This window comes from Aspergillus glaucus, assembly GCF_001890805.1.
Source record: "Aspergillus glaucus CBS 516.65 unplaced genomic scaffold ASPGLscaffold_46, whole genome shotgun sequence".
Classification (NCBI taxonomy): Eukaryota; Fungi; Ascomycota; class Eurotiomycetes; order Eurotiales; family Aspergillaceae; genus Aspergillus; species Aspergillus glaucus.
In genome coordinates this window covers 5012-29380 of record NW_019170498.1, presented here as the reverse complement: position 1 = coordinate 29380, position 24369 = coordinate 5012, and the positions used below count along the sequence as shown (strand labels likewise).

General features: G+C 48.6%; 11 protein-coding genes across 11 annotated transcripts; 5 read left to right on the top strand and 6 right to left on the bottom strand.

The window, feature by feature from the left end:
• Positions 1-377: 377 nt before the first annotated feature.
• Positions 378-2164, top strand: ASPGLDRAFT_138688 (uncharacterized protein; the record flags this gene model as incomplete). The annotated part of the gene is made up of 3 exons (XM_022541633.1): positions 378-872; positions 927-1264; positions 1324-2164. 3 exons carry the CDS (start codon positions 378-380, stop codon positions 2162-2164), a joined length of 1674 nt encoding a protein of 557 aa, XP_022395252.1.
• A 412-nt stretch (positions 2165-2576) lies between these two features.
• On the top strand, positions 2577-4220 carry ASPGLDRAFT_138682 (MFS transporter; the record flags this gene model as incomplete). The annotated part of the gene is made up of 2 exons (XM_022541630.1): positions 2577-3168; positions 3229-4220. The coding sequence occupies 2 exons, from the start codon at positions 2577-2579 to the stop codon at positions 4218-4220; spliced, it is 1584 nt and encodes a 527-aa protein (XP_022395251.1).
• A 3059-nt stretch (positions 4221-7279) lies between these two features.
• Positions 7280-7940, top strand: ASPGLDRAFT_53544 (uncharacterized protein). Its single transcript, XM_022548010.1, has 3 exons — positions 7280-7545; positions 7630-7839; positions 7888-7940. Exons 1-2 carry the CDS (start codon positions 7387-7389, stop codon positions 7762-7764), a joined length of 294 nt encoding a protein of 97 aa, XP_022395250.1. The 5' UTR covers positions 7280-7386; the 3' UTR covers positions 7765-7839; positions 7888-7940.
• Positions 7919-8936, bottom strand: ASPGLDRAFT_70705 (uncharacterized protein; the record flags this gene model as incomplete). The annotated part of the gene is made up of 3 exons (XM_022549509.1): positions 7919-8418; positions 8491-8575; positions 8688-8936. The coding sequence occupies 3 exons, from the start codon at positions 8934-8936 to the stop codon at positions 7919-7921; spliced, it is 834 nt and encodes a 277-aa protein (XP_022395249.1).
• An 877-nt stretch (positions 8937-9813) lies between these two features.
• On the top strand, positions 9814-13671 carry ASPGLDRAFT_53543 (uncharacterized protein). Its single transcript, XM_022548009.1, has 13 exons — positions 9814-10600; positions 10657-11147; positions 11214-11269; positions 11327-11505; positions 11556-11698; positions 11762-11788; positions 11845-12205; positions 12251-12335; positions 12404-12462; positions 12527-12743; positions 12816-12933; positions 12985-13076; positions 13145-13671. The coding sequence occupies exons 1-13, from the start codon at positions 9872-9874 to the stop codon at positions 13474-13476; spliced, it is 2889 nt and encodes a 962-aa protein (XP_022395248.1). The 5' UTR covers positions 9814-9871; the 3' UTR covers positions 13477-13671.
• Positions 13672-14766: 1095 nt separating this feature from the next.
• On the bottom strand, positions 14767-15901 carry ASPGLDRAFT_53542 (uncharacterized protein). The gene has a single exon (XM_022548008.1). It carries the CDS (start codon positions 15775-15777, stop codon positions 14956-14958), a length of 822 nt encoding a protein of 273 aa, XP_022395247.1. The 5' UTR covers positions 15778-15901; the 3' UTR covers positions 14767-14955.
• A 205-nt stretch (positions 15902-16106) lies between these two features.
• On the bottom strand, positions 16107-16859 carry ASPGLDRAFT_62457 (uncharacterized protein; the record flags this gene model as incomplete). Its single annotated transcript, XM_022548530.1, has 2 exons — positions 16570-16859; positions 16107-16321 (listed from the first exon to the last, which is right to left on the bottom strand). Exons 1-2 carry the CDS (start codon positions 16586-16588, stop codon positions 16107-16109), a joined length of 234 nt encoding a protein of 77 aa, XP_022395246.1. The 5' UTR covers positions 16589-16859.
• Positions 16860-17512: 653 nt separating this feature from the next.
• Positions 17513-19217, bottom strand: ASPGLDRAFT_160586 (uncharacterized protein; the record flags this gene model as incomplete). Its single annotated transcript, XM_022542458.1, has 1 exon — positions 17513-19217. The coding sequence occupies one exon, from the start codon at positions 19215-19217 to the stop codon at positions 17670-17672; it is 1548 nt and encodes a 515-aa protein (XP_022395245.1). The 3' UTR covers positions 17513-17669.
• A 479-nt stretch (positions 19218-19696) lies between these two features.
• Positions 19697-20878, top strand: ASPGLDRAFT_182435 (isopenicillin N synthase family dioxygenase; the record flags this gene model as incomplete). The annotated part of the gene is made up of 2 exons (XM_022543025.1): positions 19697-20414; positions 20491-20878. The coding sequence occupies 2 exons, from the start codon at positions 19697-19699 to the stop codon at positions 20820-20822; spliced, it is 1050 nt and encodes a 349-aa protein (XP_022395244.1). The 3' UTR covers positions 20823-20878.
• Positions 20879-21530: 652 nt separating this feature from the next.
• ASPGLDRAFT_182432 (Zn(II)2Cys6 transcription factor domain-containing protein) lies at positions 21531-23269 on the bottom strand. Its single transcript, XM_022543024.1, has 3 exons — positions 23210-23269; positions 22318-23159; positions 21531-22238 (listed from the first exon to the last, which is right to left on the bottom strand). The coding sequence occupies exons 2-3, from the start codon at positions 23146-23148 to the stop codon at positions 21537-21539; spliced, it is 1533 nt and encodes a 510-aa protein (XP_022395243.1). The 5' UTR covers positions 23149-23159; positions 23210-23269; the 3' UTR covers positions 21531-21536.
• A 522-nt stretch (positions 23270-23791) lies between these two features.
• On the bottom strand, positions 23792-24335 carry ASPGLDRAFT_53541 (uncharacterized protein). The gene is made up of 3 exons (XM_022548007.1): positions 24235-24335; positions 24085-24150; positions 23792-23994 (listed from the first exon to the last, which is right to left on the bottom strand). Exons 1-3 carry the CDS (start codon positions 24278-24280, stop codon positions 23837-23839), a joined length of 270 nt encoding a protein of 89 aa, XP_022395242.1. The 5' UTR covers positions 24281-24335; the 3' UTR covers positions 23792-23836.
• Between the last annotated feature and the right edge of the window lie 34 nt (positions 24336-24369).

Here is a 24369-nt window from a genome sequence, read left to right as displayed (position 1 = left end):
GGTTAGCGAATACCCAATTAGGCTAGTCTTGTTGATTATCTGCACTAGTGCGAATAATCGCACAGATTCTGGAGCCGATTGGGTTTTCGGCAGTGGATCGGATTGAAGTAGCCCTGAAACCAATTCCAATAATGCAACTTAAATTTGCTCGGCTGTTCAATGTCATTGGTGCCCTGGTCACAATGAGCCTCCACTTTTCCTCTACTATAGAGTACAATCTCGATTTGGAATTTGCCACGATGTGTTTCCAAATCGGGTTCTCCCCTGGCTGTACTCCGTAAATGCCCCTCCATGCCCTCCATCTTTCGCTTTCGCATGACTTTTCAACCTACATCATCTTTATCTCCAATATGGCAGACATGGCAGCCATGGCAGCCATGGCGGATCTCACGGTGTACAACATTCCAACGAGCCCTCCCAACTGGGATCGAGTAGGTGTCTTCTACATTTCATGGTGCGTGAGCTGGACGACTCTCCTACTCGCCGGAATGATCTTCTGCTTGGTCAATCGTCACAATCCCGTCCTTAGGTTCCGCGGTCTGCCGTTATCATTCTCTGCCATTGCTCTTCTCCATGTGTATTGGATCCTCGGCCAGATCACCTATCCGATCGGCGGAACTATGCATATGGTTCTTGCCTATGACATCCAGTACTTCGGCATGGGCGTCTACTTTCCACTGGGCATCGCTCTGTTCCACGCTTCGAACCACCGTTTCCTTCACATTGCCAAGCTGCAGAAGCAGTTCGTCCATCCTGAACTCCGAACAAAACATGGCTGCAACGGCGCCGACTCCTCATGGCTTTGCCGTCTGAGAAACATTAAGTACACGACTAAGATTTTCCTTTTCGTTGGCATTGGCATGGTATTTCAGGTATATTATCCTCCCTTGTGCCTTGGTCAGTCCAAAAGACTGACACTCTATTAGTTCCTTCTCACCCTCGGGATGTGGTTCGCTTGTAAAAAATACCATCCAACCTATGGTATTTCCGGAACGGGACTTGACGGCTTGCCACTCCCGGTGCAGATAGTGGAACTCGGTCGAGGATGGGAATGGTGGCCATCCGTGCTATGGCAAGTCATCTGGGCATGGATTGTCGCACCGATTCTCCTCTGGCGAGCTTGGGGTATCCGTGACACAATGGGATGGCGTACGCAAACTATCGCCTGTTGCATCTCCAGTCTTCATGCGACTCCGATGTTCTTGATCGCATCATACGTGCCTGCCTTTGCCAAAGTCAATGTTTATTTTACTCCGAGTCAATGGTGAGTATTCATATTTGTGTGCAACCAGACAAACTTGACAGTCGCTAATGGAAACGGAGGATTCATCTCTCCATCATGATGTGGGAAATCTTCACCGTATTCGTTCCCATCTACGAGGTCGTCAGGCAGTGGATCCTGAGCAAGAAAGCAGCCAACTCGTATGCTAGATGCGATACGGCATCGCCATCAATAACCCTTAGAACATCGGGCTCAAAAGAGTGGAACAATACATCTTCGTCCACGCTTGCTGAGAAGGGCCAGGCATCTGTTTTCTCAGAAGAGTGCCTGGGCGACCGTCTGTTCACAAAGGATGCTCTCGAACAAGTCCTCAGCAAGAATCCGGAGGCGTTGCAGGATTTTGCAGCACTCAAGGATTTCTCTGGAGAAAACGTTGCATTCCTGACCTGCACTGCCTCGTGGAAGTCATCCTGGCCGGAAAGTCCCGGCCAGGAACAGCTGCTCAGCACGTACAACCAGGCACTATGGATCTACACAGCTTTCATCAGCCCGCGCGACGCCGAGTTTCCCCTAAACATATCATCGCAAGCTCTCAACCACCTACAGTCTATCTTCGAAAAACCCGCGCGGATCCTATGCGGAGAAGGAAACGTAAACCCCGCGACGCCATTCGAAGCCGACTTTTCCACATTACCGCCGCAAGACGTTGGCATTAGGGCGCGGTACACGGGCGAGATCCCTGAGGGTTTCGACTTGGCAGTTTTCGACCATGTGCAAGAGCACGTCAAGTACCTGGTGCTGACAAACACATGGCCCAAGTTCGTTGAGGCGCTGCGGCGCCGGTCAGGCAATTCAATGGACAGTGGTTATACCGCGACGTCAGAGTCATCCATAACGAGTTGGCTGTCGAGTCAGCGCGCGAAGCTTCAATCATTCTTTTGATGTTATGCGGGTCTCTTGGGAGGGTTTTAGGCCACTGTACAATAACCATTTTCACTTCTTGTTTATGTATTATGTAAATATTTGTGCTACCCAATTTCTAGAATCAAACATGAACATACAACAGTCGGGGTTCGCTGGTGTTTTTAAGAAGTCCGTAGAACGCCGAGAGCCGAGGTCCTACAGTGGCAAGCCGTGGATCGGGTGGCCGAGAGCGCCTTGTCAGGGACGAATTCTTCGCAACAGCTGCCGACCCGAGTTAACCGATTTCACCGATGATTCGATTGATGAAATTTTATAAAAGTGATGTGCACTCTTGGCCCGCGACTTGGCTTTTCAACACTCTAACCAGTCGACATTGTGGCGATTGAACATGGCAGAGAATGGCGCAAACTCACAAGACACGATGAGTGCCATGATCCCCAATTATCCCCGTACAATCTCATTCTGGCGCCTGATGACCGATCAGCATGTCATCACCCAGGAGATTCTGAACCACGAGTATGCTGGATCCGGCACTGAAGACGATCCTCACGTGGTGTCATGGCTTCCAGACGACCCCCGCAATCCAATGCAATTCGCCATGGCCAGAAAGGTGATGGTTGTATTCATGACGGGTTTCGCAACGCTCATTATATCTCTGGCATCTTCCGGTTACAGTGGGAGTATTCAGGGCGTCATCCAGCATTTCGATATCAGCGAAGAAGTGGCTACCTTGGGCCTTTCGCTTTATGTCATTGGTTTCTCCGTAGGACCACTATTATGGGCACCTCTAAGCGAGAATATCGGGAGGCAAATCCCTTTTTTCGTCTCGTTTCTGCTTCTGGCAGTTCTCTGTGCAGGATGTGCCGCGGCACAGAACATCCAGACACTTCTGATTCTACGCTTTTTTGCTGGAGCGTTTGGCTCCTCTCCCCTCACTAATGCGGGTGGAGTTGTCTCTGATATGTTTACTTCCCGGCAGCGAGGTCTTGCGCTTTGTCTATTCGCATCTACTCCCTATATTGGTAATTCTACTTGTTCCTCCAAGTCATTCGTGATTCATGCGGTACTAACAGTACGGTTAGGCCCGGCAGTCGGTCCACTTATAGGTGGATTTCTAGGAATGAACGCGGGTTGGCGGTGGGTGGAAGGGCTTTTCGCCGCATGCGCAGGTCTGGTATGGATCCTGGTGACCTTTACTGTCCCAGAGACCTACGCACCAGTCCTCCTCGGGAAGCGTGCGGCAAGGCTCTCCAAGGTAACCGGGAAATGCTACCGGAGTAAGCTCGACATGGGCCAAGAAGGAGTGACTCTAGGACAGCGCCTAAAAACCGTATTTTCACGGCCGTGGGTGTTGCTATTTTGCGAACCAATCGTTCTGCTATTCACCTTCTACGCTGCTGTCATCTACGGGACACTCTACATGCTCTTTGCTGCATTCCCCATCGTCTACGAACAAGAACGGGGCTGGAATCCGGGCGTTGGAGGCCTTCCTTTTCTAGGAGTCCTAGTAGGCATGTTTACCGCAGTCGCCTACACCGTCATGGATAACCAGCGATACATCAAGACCCAAGAGCGACACAACGGCTTCGCACCACCAGAGGCCCGTCTCCCACCTTGCATGCTCTCCGCCATAACCGTTCCTGTCGGCTTATTCTGGTTCGCGTGGACAAACTCCCCATCTATCCATTGGATGGCCAGCGTGGCAGCACTGGTGCCCTTTGGATTCGGCTTGGTAATTGTGTACATGGGGATTGTCAACTATCTCATCGACTCGTATACCATCTATTCTGCGTCTGTGCTGGCGGCCATGTCTGTTTTGCGATATATGTTTGGTGGTGTGTTTCCGTTGTTCACGACGTATATGTACAAGGGCCTGGGGATTCATTGGGCTTCAAGTATTCCGGGGTTTATCTCTGTGGCTTGTATTCCGTTGCCGTTTCTTTTTTATAGGTATGGGGCGGCGATTCGGAAACGGTGTAAATATGCTGCCATTTCGGCAGGTCATTTGCAGAAATTACAGGAAACGGCTGCGGCGGAAAAGAGCACCTGCGAGGAAAGTCCTGGGAGTAAGTAATTGTGTTATTTTCCATGTTATATCTCGGAGACGAGGTGGTTCGTTCGGGTATTGGGGGAGAAAAAAAAAAAAAAAAAAACAAAACTTTTCGGCAGATATTATTACAAAATAGACATAATAATTGGTATATTTGCCCTATGCAGATTGAGCATACATTTACATTGTTCCCGTCTCAGACCAAGTCCATTGGATGCTTGAGCATGCAGGAACCACTGCTTAAGCAAATGGAAAATCAGAAATACGTAGAGGTACATATGTACAAGACAATCGACGTCAGCATGCAGGTCAAATGGTTAATTTCAGCCAAGAACTGCCTGTTCAGTCCCCGTTCCTGATATACAGAGCTCATTGCAAGCCAAGCGCCGTTAACCGATGGACAAGGAGACCACACGCATATTTCGGCCAAGAGAAAGGTACGAAAACACTATTGTGTCGGTCAGGACGACCTAATAGTGATGCCAAGCGCGCAGCCTTGCAGTTCATCATTGCCCAAAACAGCTAACTAACTATACGTTGGTGGCAGTGCCAAATGATCATGGATTTGAATACGGCTAGCCTCATGGAATATTCTTTCCAGTAATCATCTTACCAGGCATAAGAAATGGATGGAGAATGTCAACATGATCAGGAAGAAATTTCATTGTCAAGTATTGACTCCACAGACCATAGAAATAGACCAGACAGACAGAGGTAAGCCAGGTGTTCTATGCCTCTTGTTGGAACCAAACACTCATTTCCTTAGTCTCGCATCTAGTAACGAAGAGACTGTCTTGCCTCCTTCACGCGACGAGTCGACCATAGATCCCAATGAGACCTCACAGCCCAGCGATGATGCCGAGAAAAAGAACACAGAAGAGCAGCCGAAAATCATATCAAAGCGCAGCAGGATGACAGCTACAAGGATCTTTTTTCAGTTCCACTTTATTCCCTTTAGCGTCGCATTGGCACTGATTGCACTGAACCTCAGAACTGCTTATGTCTCGGGTGAAGATGGCCCATGGTCCAATATGCTTCAGTTTGCCTCGAAGGCTCATGAGCTCCTGATGCAGATCTCCATGGGAACGGTAGTGGTGACCTATATAGAGTATCTCGCTACTAAACAAGCAGCTCTACCATTTGGCGCCATCTTCGCTGCGTATAGCACTATGCGACTGGACTATCTGTGGTCGGATGAATTTACTGCTAGTCTGACGTCCCCCCGGGTTTCTGCTTTCTCTGAAAGTAGCATTCGGTGCTTTTATGCCTGCGAGTATCTTACTTGCAGCGGGTGTTGGCCCTGCAAGCGCCATTGCCATGTTGCCTCGATATGTCAACTTTACAATGCCGACTTACTCCATGGTCTTCGAGCAGAACTATACCGAGCTGTTCCCCACGGAGCTGACCCTATCTACCGCCTCATCCTCCACGGTAATGGGATTTGCAAAATGTGAGCACAGCCGGGGATTGTTACAAAAGGTCGTTGTTGGTCGCACATATTGACAGCGGCCCAGTAACACCCGTCTTTTCCTACCATCCACGAGACTATGGTTTCTCCTTGCGGGCGGCTGAGTGAGCATTCCTTATGGCCTTATGGTGACCTAAAGCCTACTGATCCGGGCGAGAAGTACAAACTTCAGTAGCATACGCTTGACTTCTAAATAAATCAGACCAGTCCCACATCAATATCTCATTTAGAGAAGGATCCATTAGAAAGAAAACATGCCCATTCCACGCTACGGCGTCTGGGTTGTTTAGGGGCATTTCCGGCAGGCTTGTACCTTATGACGTCCACGGACCTGATAACAATATTCTTAACAAAGTCGAGCCGATACTTGCTGATGCTATCAAGGACCAGGCGAAGATATATCTTTTTGGCTCATTATTTGGATCGGGGATTCATGATATTCATATGAATCAAGGGAATTTACTGAGATACCCTAATTGGTGTACCAGGACGCGGCTATCCTTTTGGAGTTTCAGGATGATCACTGGGAGGCTATTCTTTTGGCCTTCGCTTCGCAGAAGACTAAGACGGATGATGAATTGGGGGAAGCACTGAGGGAATGATTCTTTTGCCGAGGTTCTTAAGAAGCCCTAATAAAATTCCAATTTTAAGATTCATCATTCTTAGTTATTATTCTTGTTTTAGTTATATTCTATTAAAAGAGTCAAAATTCCATGGCAGCCATATTATTATAACTCCATCTGCAGATAGCTACCTGAATACACCAGTATCGTTAGCATGCCTTTTTCGGTCATAACCTAATCCACATTCAATGTGCCCCAGCGGTTGAAGAAGACAAAGTACATACAGAGAATCTGTACCCAGGTTTGTAGGCCGCCATCAAGGGAAGGAGAAGGAGAAGGTGGTGGTGAGCTCCGACAGATGATTTCCATGCACTGTAAAAGAATAGTAGACCTGCTAAAAAACCTCAACCTGCCAATTTCCCAGAAAGCAGCAGCGAGCTCTGGTTGTCTTCGGCAATAACTTTGATCTTCTTCGAAACGCCCTGCACTTCATCCACGTTCCGCAGAGAATCAAAATCATGTTCTGGCTCCGTCCCGAGACGATACATAAGCAATGGAAGGGTAGAAGATTTCCATAGTATCGCATTGAGCTTGCGACTTGCTATCATAGTCGTTGCAAACACGAGAAGATTACTGCGGCTATTGGAAGGGTGATCCATGGCCACCTGACGTGAATATAGGTTTCATCTCGAAAGGCCTCCCCGGGGATTATTGTTGATCCTTCGCCTCTACGGAACCTGTGAGATCTATATAAATCACCAATCAAGAGCACTTGATGACAGCTGCTGACGTTGGAATGAGCACATATTCCCACCCGGCCACCCTCATAGATGAGTTGTGCTTTGCCGTGGGTCTCAATATTTATTATCATCACTGCGTTGGAGATTATGAGGGCAGGTCAAAGCAGCCAGACCTCTACACCTCTACATCAAGCCAGAGAACCTGCCGCTACCCACCATCGCCCTTCAGACGGTGTCATCACAGTTCCGTGTCAAACTAAGAGAAGATAAATAGATGTGATTGAGAGGGGAGGATGTTACCCTTAAGCGGGCCAAATTGAAAGGTGTGGATTCATCAAGTGCGAGTTCTATGTCTGGAGAAAAAGCAGTCTATGTAAAGAACATGTAAGGCTGAGAGAAACTTTGGGAGACAATCATTGATGGCAGCTAACATTATAAGTAGATTGTGTTCCTTGAACCGCCCACCTTGCCATCCCGCGATCCGCATTTACCGTAAAGAGCTGTCTGGTCCGGATCCATCCAGCCAAATAGACCCGAAGAAATTCATAGAGTTCGATCTCTTCCAAAGGCTTGTGCTTCTTTTTAAGGGAGATTGTTAGGATCCGGACGGACATGATGCATTTGTTCGACTGCTCATAGCAGTAGTCTCAGGTTATACTAACTGTTTAAACCAAGAATTATACAAACCCTTGCTATGCTCAGGACAATATAATACAGCCTCCTGCCCTCGTGAGAGAAGCAAAAACAAAAACATACAACAGCCGGGATTTGCTGGTGGTCACCCACTCAACTACTAACCGGCCGGCGTGTGGCTTGTGTGCGAATCTGTTTTCAACTTGCACTGTATTCAAATGATAAGAGTAGCTGGGATTCTAATCCGATGTGAGGAGATAAACGAGAATGATCGAGGTTGTCTTTACTCAGATGGAACTAGCGCTTACTGAAAGTAAGTTAATCCGGACCCCCCTGGTGCGCGCTGTTGTAATATTGCTGCATTGCCCGCCAGGCCTCTGCGGCTAGAGTATCCAAAGATACGTTGGCAACCTGAAAATTGCGCAAATTAATCGAGTCAGTCTGTGTAAATGGCGGAGAAACTTTGACAAAGTCGCGAGGCACGGCGAGGTTCGGACACGGGCGAGGAGGGCAATCGCCCCTCTGTCTCATCTTCCATGTCACAGTCACAACATGATAATCAAGCTGACCTGATCGGATATCATCTCTTACCCAGCGTTGACCACCCAGGAGTGAGCTTCCTGTCCACGTGGATACTGAAATATCCTCTTTACAGGCTGTGAGAATAGCATCATTGGCAATCAAATTCACCTCGTCCTTGCGTCTGTCAATCATCTCGAAGTCTAACGTGAAAGATGTAACACTGTCCAGAAGCCGGATTCCATTCACCCAAGCGGCATCAACATGCAGACGCGCATTGCGTTCCCAGAACCAGAAGTCTGGATATCAAATCGCCACAGCGACGCGCTTGGGATAAAAATGCCGCACGTCCAGGATTTTCTGCAGCTCACGTCCGGGCTCCAGCATCCAAAGCTGGGCAAACACACGAATTCCACCCAACCCAGATCTCCCACTGGGTTGGTGATTCCCGTATGTCTCGTGGACTAGTCAGTTATATTATCTAAAACCGCGAGGCCAGGTTCCGCCAGGAGACCGATCGGATTGCTCTAGGTAGAAGTGATGCTCGGCGAGAGCGAACTGCATTGACCATGCTTTGTTGTAGAGTCGTCGACATGTTCTTAGGAGCTCTAGCGGTTCGCAGTGCAGCCGTGTTGCCCAGTCGCCACCAGTCGGTGTTTTTATTGTATGATCGTTCGAGAATTTCATATTCGGACAGAGCGTAGACGTAGATCTCGTTTCGGATCTCGTGTCGGATCTCGGGCGGCAAAACGGAGAAGAGGGGGCTCTGATCTTGATTATTGTAGGAGGTAAAGTCGAGTGGCCGGAGATCGGACATATTAAAAGGTGTTCTTCTTTACAGTCCTTCCGAATATCTACATGGAACACTGGGTGTATACCTTGCGGAGTGTCTAATTGGTATGCGTGTAAGCTCACCCGAGTGAGGACAGTGTACTTAGCTTGACGGACATCAAACTTCTTACTGGAGCGGTTAGTCCGAATGTTGCGCAATGTGAGCCATACCTTCTCATTGGGCTTATAGTGCGGGGCAAGTAGCGGCTGGTATAGTGCTCATGTCATTACTGGGCTGCTACGAGCTCTGCTTGGGCTACTTCAAGGACATTATGTAGTTTGTCAGTTATGCATTTGCCCGTGGCTTGGTTGACAGTGCGCCGGGACCAATTATCACTGGGCTCGGTGAGCTCCAGGGTCTCCAGTCTGTGTATCCATGTTTACTACTGTAGAGCATGACCATGGTATAGGTATAGCAACATGGTCTAAAATTGAGCATCTTCTATTTCATATTATAGAGCGAAATTTGTATTCTACATCATACCGTGTCAACGTGCTATCCTTCCCCTTCTCTTCTAAGGGCACGCACTGGGTGAGCAGCTGGCTCAGGGAGAGGATATCAAGATGTTCCATGCTGTCCATGCTGAGCGCCATGGTGAGTGATGGCTGCAAGTCAACAAAAAGGATCGAAAGCGCCTACTTTGAGTCAAAGGCTGTGTAAATGCACTTACTCTGTTAATACCTCATAGTTCTGTAGGTCATGGACATGGCACCTACTATATTTGGTTGCGGCGCAGTCATTTGCATTGTTAGCGCCATCGATGCCCCCTCTTGGGATATGAGGGGCACGGAACCGCTTAAAATCCCACTGATTCATTGTTCTTTTTTTTTTTTTTTTGAGACCAAATTGATCAAGCTCATATTTTCCACTGCAAGTGAGAAAGGAAATCTCTTGTTCCCAGAAAATCTCGATCACCTACTATGTCGCCCCAGCAACAACCCGACCGGTCTGCTCAACCCTTCACCTTCAGGGCTACTGTACCATCCGTAGAGGCTGTGGATCATGGCCCCGACCATGACTCCCTTTCAAGCGATGCGGGACAGTCAACGCCACCAGAGTCCGACTCGGAAACTCCAGACGAAAGAAATTACGTCCCAAACGGCTCGGTCGCTTCCCTTGAGACAGCCAGCAACTTGGGCATTAGTGAGCCTTTGAGGGCATTGAGCTTGTCTTCAGGGCAATCGACCTCGGTTAATGCCGACTTGTTCGATGCGACGTCGGAAGATCCTGATACCTCCGGGCGACACACTTCTGTTCGCGATCCGTTGCCCAGTCACAACCAGCCGGGCCTTGATGGAGACCAAGGATACCAAATAAACACTGGTAGCGAAGTCGATAACGATAGCAATATTTCCTCATTGGATGATGTGCCACAGGAACTGCCGCCCTCCGCGCCTATATTCAACAGCGACCTTCAGGGGGCCCTAAGAGACGTCAAAGATCATTTGTCAAGCATCATCTCTGACATGGAGCAGTGCCCTTTGATTGCTGATCAAGAATCCGACCTCTCAAAACAGCACGAGCAGGTACGAATGGCAAGTCAACTTGACTGTCCAGAAACTCGCACTATAGGATTCATTGGGGACTCGGGGGTTGGCAAGAGCAGGTTGATTAACTCTCTCCTGAACCTAGATGGTCTGGCCCGGTCGGTATGTTTATAAATCTCTTGAAAAAAATAATTAATAGCGTGTTACTAAATTGTCAGAGTGCCGAGGGCTCGGCCTGTACCTCTGTCGTTACCGAGTTCCGTGATATAGATCGCCACCATCCCAGTTGGACAATTGAAGTCCTCTACATGGACTCTGAAGAAGTAAAGGAACTGCTTGAGGAACTCCTCCAGAGCTTCAGAATGTATTACACAGATACCTTTCGTGAGGTGACCAGCATGCAAGAACAAGAGCGTATTCGCGAGCGGTCAACCAGGGCATGGGCCACGTTCCATTCAATGTTTCGCGGACAGCCAGACCTCACGCACGAATTTCTTGCTGACCAGACAGAAGCCGCACATTCGCGAATTCTGGAGAGACTTCAACAATGGACACAGCCTTCGTCCAGACAACGTCCTGGAGGCCCAGCGCTGCAACATAAAGCTGTACTGGGCAGCTTTAACCTCTGTCAGTCTCATCTTGATAGACTCACAATGGACCCGCAGGATGAAGGAGAAACTGCAATCTGGCCTTTTATCAAGCTAATTAGGTAAGGAGGCTGCGCAAAGCCTGTATCCATGGATATCTTTATTCAAATATGGCTTACCGATGGCAGGGTGTACTTGCCTTCACCAATTCTACGTACCGGCTTAGTATTGGCAGACTTGCCTGGTTTGAGCTTCAAGTTCCTTTTATAGCTGCTCTATCATGTACTAACTTGCATTACAGGCTTCCGTGACCTGAATTTCGCTCGGGTTCGTGCAACTGACAGATATCTCAAACACTCCTGCAATGAGGTTTTCGTTGTGACGACAATATCGAGGTGCATCACCGACCAGAGTATTGACGAGATAAAATCACGATGCAATAGAGGACAACCAATGCGCATCGTGTGTACTAGAAGCGAGGTTAGTGCCCTAAATGACTGTTTCGAGGTGTGTCTGCTCACGCAATGTAGGATGTTATAGCAGGTGAAATGGCCCGCCAGTACAGTGATCTTGCTCCGGAGATAAACAGGCTAGAAAGACGGGTAAGACACGCGGAGAGCAGATTCGCCGAAGCATTTAGAGCCGGCAGTGGTGGAAATCTACGTGAACTCATGTGAGCATCCCTTCCCGCACCTATTCCCGATAGGAGCCTCCATACTTATATATCTCGTTATAGAAGCAACAAAGATAGAGCCCAATTTGAGTATTCTATACCCAGCAACTACAGCATAACAAGGCTCTGATGCTAAGTCTCCCTAGACGCGACCAATTCTTGATCTGGAACCGGAATCAGCGCGTTGAAGCATGCCTTAGGAAGCATGGTGAGGAAGTTCGTATCTTCTGCATCAGTAACGAACTGTACTCTCGGCACCGTGGAGGTAACTCGACACATGACGATGATTATCTTGAGCTCAGTTGTATTCGCGAACTACGTCATTACTGTCAATTAGTTCCAGCCGAGGCGCAATTTTGCTTCGTTACTGCGTTTCTAGAGCATCGTGCACCAGCCGTGCTGCGATCTGTGAAACAATGGACCCTGACTGGCTGCGACAATGTCACCGCTGAGAGGGCGAAAACGCTGCGGCAAGTATTGTTGGATATCGAAAGAGCTTTCCGTGAGGTATGATAATTCTACATAATATTTTGCCCAGCTGACATCCATCAGGCGCTTATGCCGCAAAACGCAGGATTCCGGGCATTCCCAGGAAGGCTCAAGGAACGTTTTGACGACGAAATACTCGATGTAGCCTGTGAGTAGCATCTTGTAATTGTGTGAGCCGTGCAGCGGGTGTTCAATTTTTTTTGGAATATATTGCAGATGAACAAGCTCCCGAATGGAGAAAAAGTGCGCTTCAAACCAGCAGGGTATGGCAGAGTGTACGTCGATAATACTCCTCCCATACTGGACTGAATCCATCTCAAGACGGCTGACTTATTTCAGTGGCATCATACTACTTATGCGGCCTTTTGTCGAAACTACGGTACGCATTCGACAAGAAATGCCGGTTCTCATTGCTGGAATACCGAGCTACTGGAAGGCACGCAGGCAGCTTTGGAAGAATCTTGGTCCTCTTTGGAAAAATGGATTCTCATACAAAAACATTTGTTGAATGGCGCTGTAAGAGCCGCTTTTCAGAAAAATCTTGAATGTTTGGAAGGTACAGCCCATATTACTTACCTTAGTCTTTTCTATTCACAATACACTGGGTGGTTGCTGAAAAACTTTACAGACAATATACTGCTGGCGCCAATCGCATTGGAAAACTTAATTGACAACATGGGTGACAGAGAGGCTTGCATAACCAACAGCGTTGGGCAGTTGCTCAACCGCCTTATAGAATCGTTAAGGTATAATTTTATCAGTTTAATTGTGTATGCTGAACTAATGGATTAATCCAGTCTAATAAAGGGAGACGCTCTCTACGGCCACGCTAGCTCATACATGGCGGGGTTGATGCGGCCTGTCTATAATAAGTGTAACAGTGACTCAGGTATGAATTGCTCTTTGACAGAAGAAAATAATCAGTCTTCCCAATGGTTATGCTGACTATTACCAAAGGTGGAGGTGTTGACGGCCGGCGAAAATGTTATATGAGAGATCACCTCACCAAAACCACAATATTCTTTCATCTCATAGAGGCCATCAATACCGACTGCCGCTCCCTCTTTACGGAAATCCTCTCAGAGCTGAAACAAGTGATTCATCAGGAAATGGGGAACCTATATAGCGATCTCCACAACGTCATGGCAGAGGAGGGCGAAATGACTGAAGCAACAAGGTTTCCAGGTGTTGCCAGCAGTCTACGTAATAAGGTAGACATGGCTGAAAGTACACTTAAACAGGCATGTGAAATTGTTGGCAGATTGCGAAGCACCTCATCCTTATCTTGAACATACCATGGGACTGGCTTGTTGATCTGGTTACCTAGCTAGCGAAAGGATTGCAGCCTTGATCATCTTCCAACCATGGTTGAAGCTAAGGTCATATTGTTCCACGTCTGTTCAAGAGGTGGATGCAGATGTGCAATGTTTATAGATAACTATTATGTTTTGACACTGGATAATTTCAAATTCCTTCCTGCAACACTTATTCCAATTTCTCAATCTTAAGTTGTTAGGCACGGAGTACATTCAGAAAGATAGAGTATTTGCCAATCGCAGGAAGCAAAATCAAATTGTGCCAATCTGAGAATCAAAGAGAGGGTTGTCAGACCGTAGGTCCAAGGGGTAGGATAGTGTGTCACCAGCGAACCCTGGCTGTTGTATGTTTTTGTCTTTGCCAAACGAAAAAAACGAGCGCAGCCAGACTGGGTGGGGTTAATGTTTATTTTTTAAAGGATGTCAGATTATTATGGTTATGTACAAGAAGAAGAAACTCATGCCGCGAGTAGAGCTTAACAACCTCTGGATCACAGTGCTTCAGATCATTGAAAAAGAGATAGGCATATCGAAATGGCATACGCCACTTCCACCAGACATAACTATCATCACCCAGTTCACCTGGAATGGGAATTAGGTTAGGATATTTGTCTAAAGTGTACTTTTTCGAATCGATAATGCATCACCACGGTCGACTACGCAGCCGACTTGTTGTCAAGCACTGCCATGAATTGGCGCTCGATAGTTGTGCCCGCGAGGTTGGAGACGAGATGATGAAAGTGTTGGCGAAGTTGTGGGTTGCTCTAGCCTTCGAATCCTGTCTCGAAGGCTTGCTTGGGCATGGTACAGAACTCGTCTAGCTCTGCTTGGTCGGATCTAGTAAGAATTTTCAAGATGTTCAAACACCATTCAGGGTCAATGGTGGTTCATTCTTCCATGAGTTGAGTGATTACCTAGAGACGAATTGGTTGGTGAAAAACCTCAAAATATATAGAATATAACTCCGTGCTCTTGCTGGCACATTGGTCGTGCAGAATGTTAAGATGGCTGCCATGCTGATTATCAGGCACTTGTCGGTTTCTGTCGGCGATTAAATAGTATGGCCAATGTTGAATCACTTATCAAGGGGGACGGTCCGTTTGTGGCTATGTGCAGATGCCAGGGAAGCTCAGTGGTGATCTCTAGAGATGGACTGTCGAGATGTCCGAGGGAAGTTGAAAGCGAGCGGATTAAGAGCTTTTCGCCGAGCCAAAAGGCTTCATTAGACACCTCTGGAGCTACTGTGATGGAAATCCTGACTTTTCTCGGGTGATTTAATGGTATAGTTGGCGCAAAATAAGATAGTGTTGGAGGCCATCTTTGACACGGCGGTGTGACGATTGGAGATACAACAGTTGCTGTGGTATGGCTATTTCCCGGGCTATACACGGCTTGTTAAACTGGTAGAATTATGTCGTCACATACTCTTTGTAAGGGCTTGGAGTTAACGTCCTATTTAACCTCCCCATATTTCTCCAGCGCATCATGCAACCGCCCAAAAACACCCCCATGCCAGCCCCTCGCCTCCTCCCACTCATCGTCCGGTAGAGTCCCACGTATCATCCACAGCCATCCGCCGACAATAAAATCCGCATAGCTGGCTTGCTTTCCGAGTAGAAAAGGCCCACTGGCGTCCCTCAAGAATAACTTGGCCAGGTCCCCCAGCACGTCTCGGAAAGAATTCTTCAGCTTCTCTCGTTCCTCGCCACTCACCGCGAAATCGTCCCAAGATGTAACCCCAGCGCGCCGAACGAACTCTGCCTTAGTCGCTTCAGCGGTAGTTGGGTCGAGAGGCATACCATGTATCATAAGCGGAACGTGTGCGCTGAAAGCCGCATCGACATTTGTATTGAATCGAGCGTACTCGTCAAACTCACCCTCTTTCCGCTCTGACAGCGGCGCGAGCAGCGCAAGATCGTGCCCGAAGACGAAGTCGAGCGTCTGAGGGGGGAACAGGTTGCCTGCACCCGAGTTCGGGTATGACTTTTGCAGGTAGGCAGCAATATCGAAGGAGTCGCCGATAATGGAGTTGGTGGATGGGTCAGAGAGCATGGGGAGTGTGTAGAAGTCGGTGCCATCGGCAAACTTGCGAGATGCGGGTACGCCGAGCCCTCGGCGTACCTTGGTGATATCTGGCAGCTGCACCCATGAGGTCGAATGAGGAATGTCTTTGAAATTGAGCGCGAGTCTGGATTTCCAAGGGTTTGGTCCGCAGCATGTCGCTGCAACTGGCGGGCGCATCGCGATGTCATAGAAGATCATGGCGGTGGACATGGCTAATGGCAAAGAGCAGATCTGCTCTGCTTCCCTTTTTTCCTCTTTCTGAAACGACCTGGGTCTCCTGTGGTTCAGGCTATGGCAAGGAAAGGCATTGATGATACTATTGTATTTGTAGCTGTCTAGATCGATGAGGGTGGATCTCCTCTATCCGGCATATGTGTGTGAGCTCGCTAGTGCGGGCCAATCAGGAGCGGGGCATATTAGAGCCTGAGGCTCTCCAAACCATGCGCCGCGACTAATGGCCGAATGAGCTATCTATCGTACATGATAGTATTCATACAAGTTTTCGTCTCTATCGCGTCTACCATCCGTTCCATCAGTCCTCATTCATTGCGTCCCTTCAGTCCGAGGCGTTCGACAAAGCGGTTAAAGTCGTATTCGCGGAGCGGCTTGGTGAGCGCGTCTACAGGGTTATCCTTTCCAGGTATGTGGGTGATGATAATCTTGCCTTCCTGTAGCATGTCTTTAGCGAGGAAGTACTTGTCATCGATCCAGCGAATCTTTGGCGAGTAGTTGGGACTCTTCAGGTAGTCAATAGCTACTTCTGAATCAGTGTAGACCGGAATCAGGCCATCACCCTTGAGTCCAAGTGCTTGTAGGATCTTCTTTGTTCACAGTGCCTCCATAACTGCTTCATGAATGGCAATGAATTCTGATAGACTGGTTGAGTTTGTAGTTATTGTCTGGCATTTTGACGGCCAGCTGATTGGGGCTCCTTGGAAAAAGAACACATATGATCCAGTTGATTTTGCTTCTTCGCAGTCCATATGGGAGGAATCCACATACACCTCAAAAAGGGAGCCATTCCGGTTGAGCGTTATGCTGTAACCTATAGTGCCTTTGATGTAGCGCGCTATCTGTTTCATTGCATCCATGTTAGTTTTGTTGACAGCGGCTTGGCGTCATTGGATTCTGCCCAAAGTGAAAACGTAGTCCGGTCTAGTCTTGACTCCCATCCAGTTGGATTGGCCAGTCAGGTGCAAGATGTTATGGCATTCTGCTTCCTGAAGGAGCTTGCTGTGCTCATTCAGTTTCCAGCCTGGTGGCATCAGGGCTGCAAAGCAAACTGTCAACATTTGGCCTCTTGTTGTTCTTGATGAGCATCTAGCCCCAGTCAGTGCTGCTGGTTCTGAGTTTGTTGTAAGGGGCCGAGCCCGGAAGCTATTATCTAGCTATATACAAAAAGGATTCGATAGAGAAAGAAAGAAGAACGCCTGTCGAGGTAGGAGACCGACACATATATATAGTTCGCGTAGACGTATACCCAACGCGGGGTCGGGCATCTAGCCAATTGTCACGTAATGTTTGATATACTGTTGGATATCTGTTGGATGCTGCCGCAGCTTAACCACGCCCAGCATGGAAAGGATATATAAGGACACTCAATCATGTACTTAGTTCTGTTCTTCGCAATCAATCTAGTTAATCAAGCATTGGTTACCTTCTAGTTTCTGACTCGTCCGCACTTAATCAACAACCCAGCATACGTGCTTGATTGGCCTTGTTTCTCTATTCGTTACCTTTACCGATTCTACTTGTGGTTATCTTACGGAGCCTGGAGGGGGCGATATACCCATCGACGCATACGACTTAGGACCCGGATGGTCATTGAAGCACAGCGGTGCACTACGAAACACTTAGAGGTAAGTGTCCTGTCTCGAAATACAACTAACTAGAACCCTAGGTACGATACGAGAGAAGCCAGGTTGTGACATATACTTCACTATATCCACTATACATTCATTGCTATAGTATAGAGAATCAAATGACAATCAAATGTATCCCATGACTGGAGAATAGAAGTTGAGTTAGACAGAACCGTGGAACAAGACAACAACCAAAGAGAAAAAAAAAATAAAAATTATAACCACGCCACTAGATCCAAATTAGAAATGCCCCCTCAATCCACCACGCTCCGCACCACCCCAAAGCACAAACTTCGGCTCCAGTCCCTTCCCAGCCTTCTCCGCCTGCTCCAGTCTCTCAGCCTTGGGAAGAAGCACCACATTCTCGGGATACAGCTTTCCCAATATAGCCAGAGAGACAAGAGGATCCTGGATGGGAATAATATGAAGACCGCCCTGTTTGGTGGTGACAAGACCCTCCTCTTCAGTCTGCAGAAGGACAGAAGCGGCATCATGGACGATGGCAGTCGCTGTTTTGGCTTCGCCGTTGGTCGTGCCGTTGCCGTTCACAGATGCAGAGGGAGAGGGAGGAGATGGATTCTGTGCCATATACGCGTAGCGATGGCCACGGGCAACCTGGCCGACGTCCACGGAGATGCACTTCCCGTTTTCCAGCTCCAGCCGCAGTTCCAGTTGTCGAACTGTCTTGGACGACGAGGTGGAGGGAGACACCGCCAGAAGAACACCGATGCTGGCTGCTTGGATGTTAAGGCTCTCCTCTGGGCCCAACGGGTAAGAAGCCGGGGTTGTCTTGGTGCCAGCAGGAATCTCCACGCGAGGGGCAAGATAGTAGTCCTGCACTTGGTAGTCGAAGATGATGTCCTTGGGGGTATCCTCGACCAGACGGGCGGGAATGTACTGTAGCAGATGGAACGGGGTAGAACCGGCAGCTAAAAAGGCAGGGAGGACAAGTCCATGGGCGTACTGGAAGCCGTAGCCTGGGCCGGTGCTGGTGCTGGTGCTGGTGAGCGCGGTCCGGGCAAGGATATTCGGGGCCAGTAGGGCCTGCGCCTGCTTGACGACAGCCGCCTGGGAGACTTCTTTGGTCCAAAGCTGGGCGAGGAATTCAGAGCGAGGAGACTCCAGATGACGGATACCTCGAGCCGCTCGGCCGTTAATGGGGATAATGACATCCTCGTAGTTTTTGAAGGGCAGTAGGGCGTCTCGCAGCAGCACCATCTGATGCATGTACTCATTGAACAGCTGCATTAGGTGTGGCTGGCTGCGACGACCAAACATCAGGTCAACATTAGGCGGGATGAGAAGATGGCCTTCACATGGACTGCGAAGGTATAGGTCGGGGTTGAAGGGGCCGCCAGTGTGATTGCGGGCGTATTGCACTAGGGTCCGACCAATTTGCCTGGCTTGCTCGGCGACCTCCTTGCGGGACTCGTCAAAGTCAAGACTGGGGAAGCGCATGGAGGCTTCGCGCGTGTTGGTGTCCAGATTGGCGGCGAGATTGTCAAGCAACTGAGCCCGGGATGGTCGGGCGTTGGGAGGATCCGGCCCCAGACGAAAGACAACGGTATCAAGCAGAGGAGCAAACCCTTCCACAAGCTGACGGGGCGTATAGAGACCGGATTTGAGGGCCCAGGCCTCGTGTGGCTTGTTCGTGTCGTGCGCGCCGGCGTCGGGCTTGGGGGTGATGCTGTGGCCGACGAGGATGCCTCCTGCACCTTTTCCACCGAAGGCGGGCAAATGGAATGCGCTGCTTTCTGTTGCAGTTTTCATGGCTACGGCTCTTATCATATCGAGGAACCCTAATAACAGAATTGGTAGAATCAAAATGAACGTCAGAACAGATGTTGCCATGGGTTAGTTATATACCACGATCCAAGAATGACGAAAGAGAGCGCCCCGCGTTCTCCCTGCTTTTGAATAAAAGATGCTGACAAATTGATTCTTCCATTTCTCTTTCACTTCTTCCTCATGGTCGACCGCGAGCAGGAGCATGTTCGGAGAAGAGTGGATGTTCGCAACGCCGGAGAAAAGTGGTCGGTCGACAACCCAACTCCGAAGCGCACAAGCCAAACTCGCCCATCTCTTGGAAACTGGCCTTGGTCGAGTATCTGTACCTCTCAAAAAGTGTGAGGAAGTATAGGAACATTGATGGACGTAACGCAACATCTTATAAGGTCCTGTTGCATAAATATGTAAATGATGGACGTCCTCTATGAAGGTTTGAATACCACACAGATACACCCCACCAAAGCATTATAGCGTCAGCCATGGCAGACTTAGAAGACCTTCCTGTGATTGATTTCACATCATTGAATGAGAAAGATGCACAGGGCCAGCGCACATCAACCTCACTCAAGGAACGACACCAGCTCTTCCTTGCCTTGCGCGACACTGGCTTCGCATACCTCAAGCACCCTGGTATCAACCAGGCCACGATGGATGAACTGTTCTCGCACTCGAAGCGCTTTTTCTCCAAGCCACTGGAAGAAAAGATGAAGATCCTGGGCAAGATGGACAAAGGCCGCGGTCCAAGCCAGGGATACTCGAACCCCCTCAAACTAGCACACAACCCCAAGACTTCCGACCTTAAGGAGTTCTTCGGTATGTATCGCGATGACGACACTGAGAAGCCTAACCAGTGGCTGCAAGACGCCGAGTCGCATGAAATGCGGGCGGATATCGTCCGTTTCTTCGACTCATGCCACAATGTCATTCTCGAGCTGCTGAGCGCTGTCGCTGAGGAGGTCGGACTGCCCTCAAAGGCTCTCCATCCATTTATCGGCGAGAGGAGCCATTTCATTGCTTGCCTGCATTATCCCGCTACGGAGCCCGAGTCGTTCCAGACTCGGGTCCGCGCCGCCCCTCACACGGACTATGGATGTTTGACTCTGTTGTTTAACGATTCTGGGGAGGGATTGCAAGTGCTTCGCAACACTGGCGAATATGAATACGTTCCACGAAAGGAAGATTGTGCTGTGCTGAATGGTAAGTCTTATTATTCATCCCTCTCTCAACATCAATGAAAGCGGGAGTTTGACACCAAATAAAAAAAAAAATTCAGTTGGAGATCTCCTCTCACGTTTCTTCAACGGTGTATTGCCCTCAACCATGCACCGGGTTGTGGAACCACCCGCCACGAGGAAAGGCGACCTCCAAGCTGAGGTACCGGATCGCTACTCCATTGCCTTCTTTGGCCACTTCAATCGCGACCTCCTGGTTAAGCCACTGGATGCCCTGGTCTCGGCCACAAACCCGGCCAAGTTCGAACCGGTTGTTGCGGGGGAGCACGTTAAGGAACGTGTGAAGCAGTTGCATGTTGCAGGCCATAGTCTCAAGGAAAAGGAGAAGGAGAAGTGCACGGAGAGCCGCGATGGTCAGATTGCTGTGGCGTGAATGGCTGCAAGTGCGTCTGTGTAAATAATTGTCCTCTTTTTTTTTTTCAATCCCAGTGATTTTCTGTAAGTGTTGAATGTGACGGCCTGGTCACATTGGCCGGCTGTCACATGAAGTGCGTTGTTTGCTTTATCAATGATTACAGCGTTACCTCTTTTCTTCCTTCATGTCAATTATTCTCGTCGATAGCTACCTAGGTAGAACACATGAGTTGATGTTCCATTATCCTAGCTGAGCCCGTGACATTGAACTTCTTGTTTAGCTACCTTTTATTATAAAAAAAAAAAATTGCACATAAAAATGATGCAGACAAAATGAAAAGAAAAGGCTGGAATAAAACAATAGGATAAGTGAATGTATTGAGGTCCATCTATCCATTCAATAAAGGAAAAGGAGCCAAGTAGTGGTTTTACACTATTTGCAATGAGATGTTGAATCATTAGGTTTACAAGAGTACCGGTCAATGCCAGATTTAACAAGACATAAAAATCGACTTTGCTCTGGGAACATACGCCAAAGAATTTTAAATGTCTGGGAAATGGATGGCATAGTTTTGTGAGGCGTTACAGTTTGCACAAAAGGGTCAGGAAGATCTACAGAGAAAATACTTCCCGTAATGGGGCACATGACGCAGAGCGCACGTGCTCGGAGGTGCTGCATAGCCCTACAAACAGGGGCATACGTAGACTGCAGACAAAACTGCTGGTCAGTAGTTCAGGCGAACTGCTCCAATGCGCAAAGAACAATAAAAAATCGAAGCTCGTTGGAGTCGCCAAACCCTGCGATGGCTTCAAGGCTCACCCGAAGATAATCCTTTGTGAAATTCGAAAAGAGAGATTTGAGTGACAACTGGGAAGTTTTGTTCAGGAGCCCGTCACCTGCGTTCTCCGCACCCGGTGGGCGCATGAAGGTGGAGAATGGATCGTTGTCGTTGGCGGCGGTGGCAGTCGGCGAGGAGAGTCCATCCATCTGCCTCGCTTTCTTCCACTCTTCTTCTGTGCGTGCGCCCCAGAGAGCGTGACTGCAGGGGAGAGGCATGTTCATGATCAGGTCGTCGTTGAGAGGCTCATAGTATGCCGATTGCCGCTTGGACTCGTGGTCACGATTGCTGAAAAAGTTGACAATATTTGCCAGGAAGATGGTGCGGCGGGCGGTTTCAGTGACGGCCCATTTGACCCAGGAAGCATTGTTGTTGGCTTCCACAGACGGCATGAGAGAGGCGTCATGCGTCTCCAGATACGACTGCGAGAAACACCGGGTCATCTTGGCAAGGAAGGGTGATTTGATGAGGCCTTTCGCGCGAGGTTTCTGTTTCCAACTATTAGATTCTTCAATGGGGGGAACACCGAGTTCGAGGATCTCGTATAGCAGCATGGCATGCAGGGCATCCCATTGTTCCATGCAGTGGTAGTTGGGCTAATGCCGTCACACAAAAAGACGTTAGTCTATATATAAGAGGCTGGTTATATAGGTTGATATTGCAGAGAGGGCTTACATATGCTTCGATTAAACTGTGCCTCTGAGCATTCATGGCGCGCTTGACATAATGAGCACCTTCCTTTGCAATCAATCCACTCCCACAGCAGATCGCCACGGACGTATGCGGCAAGACGGTCATGTCGGGCACCTCTTCGTTGAAGAGATTTCGATGCAGAAATGGGCAGTAGAAATCATCCTGCAGTAATAACATTGGATATCGCAGGAGCAGACGCATACAATTGGAGGGGCATGCTGCGGATATATTCGGAGTGAAGGTTAGGGGCGCCGCAGGGGAGGTTGTATTCCCCAACTCCCCGAGGCCCAATATGTCGGACATGCCGGACATGCCATGATATTGCGGTGCTATGCTCTCGCGGGTCATCTGTTGTGATGAGGTTAAAGGGGAGATGGGGTTAGAATAGGCGTTCGGAATGGCTGGCATGGAGTAGGCTACTTCATTGATTACGGTGGTCGAGGAGGATGGTAGCGAGGGTATATCAATCATGTCCATGAACCAGGGGAAACCATGCGAGCTCCAAAAGTCCATTTGATCTGTTGCAGATGTGGCTACTAGGCTGCGACCACTGGACGACGGCAGGGACTCGGTGGTAACGGCCGGGGCCTCGGGGGTCCGAGTAGGAGGGTCGTCAGCGGAATCGGTGTTGGTGTTGGTCGAGGATTCAGAAGAAGCGATAGTCACGTATTCGCAGCGGATGCCACGTTTAGCGCATCGAGAACAGGTTGGCTGGGTATAGCAGCATTTGGCTTTTGCTTGAACGCATGCATTACATGCTTTGCGGCGAGTTGTGAATTTGTTTGACTGCAGACAGCGCCGTCGATGGCGCATTAACAAGTCACCTGCACCATGTGAGCGAGTGAGTACTGTGGTTCAAGGCAGGGAGAAATACGCCGCCTGTAGGTCTTTAAACAAATTTCACATAGATGAGAATCACTGGCGTCTTCAGACATCATGATCATGTTATATTATCAGAATGGCCTTAACAAAGGTGATGCGAAATTGGGACGAGATTAAGATATTTGAAACATAGGAATGCAGGATAATAATGGTCAAAGATAGAGGAGACATTGAACATTTAGGATGGTGTGCTCGGCTCGTTCTCATATGAAATCTGCAAGGTAAACACAGCCGCAAAAAAAAGTACAGTAACTAGATAATAAAGACCAAGAGAGGCAAGGCAAACAGTTATCATTCTTTATGACTAATCCTGACTCGTAGCTTGAATCTAACGCACTAATCCTGACTCGTAACTTGAATCTAACGCAATCCACAAGCGAGCCGGCCACCTACCCCCCATCTATGGTATTTCAATGTATTTTACAGAGGTGTGCATATTAAGTCTTACTCGACGCTAGTAATTTTTTTGGTTATTGGCTGTAATATACGGTCAAGGTAAGTAATTTATATGATAGATCACTTGGCTGGCTGTATACAAGAGCTGCAGAAGAAAGCCATGTCTACCACTCCTAGCCAAAATGAAGCTATTGCTGCCCATAGAGAACCTCCTTGAGATGATTTAAAAGAGGGGGCCATCTCCTAGATCCTGACGCCTAGAGAGCTCTCCCTTTCGCATCTTCCCCTTCCACACCCTATTATCATGGCCCGTAGTCCCTTCCTTATATTCATTACCTCCCTCATGCTTAATAACCTCCTGGATATGGCGTACTAGGCGCTCTATCCACTGCTTAATATGCTCCTGAGGTAGCTCACTCCATCCATCAATCCATGCCTGTTTTCCAGTCTTCTTATCTCAGGGGGCGCCACGGGAGGTAGTTCGTCGCTTTAGCCATGGCCAGGCTGCTTCTATAGCATTTAGATCAGGGGAATTACCTAGCGGAAGAAGAAGAAGAAGAAGTTAGTACTCATCTAGAAGCAGCAACTGCTTATAGATACAACTGCTTATAGATAACCTACCAGGCCAGTTCATTATCTTCTGCACCCCAAAGATATTATAGGTCATTGTCACGGGCTCGGAATAGAAGATAATAACGAACTGAATTCCTATCTTGACTATTGTAGCCATCAACGAGAATATCGAATCTGGGAAGG

Bases quoted from the DNA above. Each gene is read 5' to 3' on its own strand.
- ASPGLDRAFT_182432 (XM_022543024.1), bottom strand. From the start codon at position 23,148: ATGCGCCATCGACGGCGCTGTCTGCAGTCAAACAAATTCACAACTCGC. The intron at 22,239-22,317 runs GTAAGCCCTCTC...TGACGGCATTAG, and splicing joins ACAGTTTAATCGAAGCATAT to CCCAACTACCACTGCATGGA.
- ASPGLDRAFT_53543 (XM_022548009.1), top strand. From the start codon at position 9,872: ATGTCGCCCCAGCAACAACCCGACCGGTCTGCTCAACCCTTCACCTTC. The intron at 12,336-12,403 runs GTGAGTAGCATC...AATATATTGCAG, and splicing joins CGAAATACTCGATGTAGCCT to ATGAACAAGCTCCCGAATGG. The intron at 12,463-12,526 runs GTACGTCGATAA...GACTTATTTCAG, and splicing joins CCAGCAGGGTATGGCAGAGT to TGGCATCATACTACTTATGC.
- ASPGLDRAFT_53542 (XM_022548008.1), bottom strand. From the start codon at position 15,777: ATGTCCACCGCCATGATCTTCTATGACATCGCGATGCGCCCGCCAGTT.
- ASPGLDRAFT_53544 (XM_022548010.1), top strand. From the start codon at position 7,387: ATGGCAGCTAACATTATAAGTAGATTGTGTTCCTTGAACCGCCCACCT. The intron at 7,546-7,629 runs CTTTTTAAGGGA...GGTTATACTAAC, and splicing joins TCTTCCAAAGGCTTGTGCTT to TGTTTAAACCAAGAATTATA.
- ASPGLDRAFT_53541 (XM_022548007.1), bottom strand. From the start codon at position 24,280: ATGACCTATAATATCTTTGGGGTGCAGAAGATAATGAACTGGCCTG. The intron at 24,151-24,234 runs GTAGGTTATCTA...TTCTTCCGCTAG, and splicing joins GAAGATAATGAACTGGCCTG to GTAATTCCCCTGATCTAAAT. The intron at 23,995-24,084 runs GTGGCGCCCCCT...AGCAGTGGATAG, and splicing joins AAAGCGACGAACTACCTCCC to AGCGCCTAGTACGCCATATC.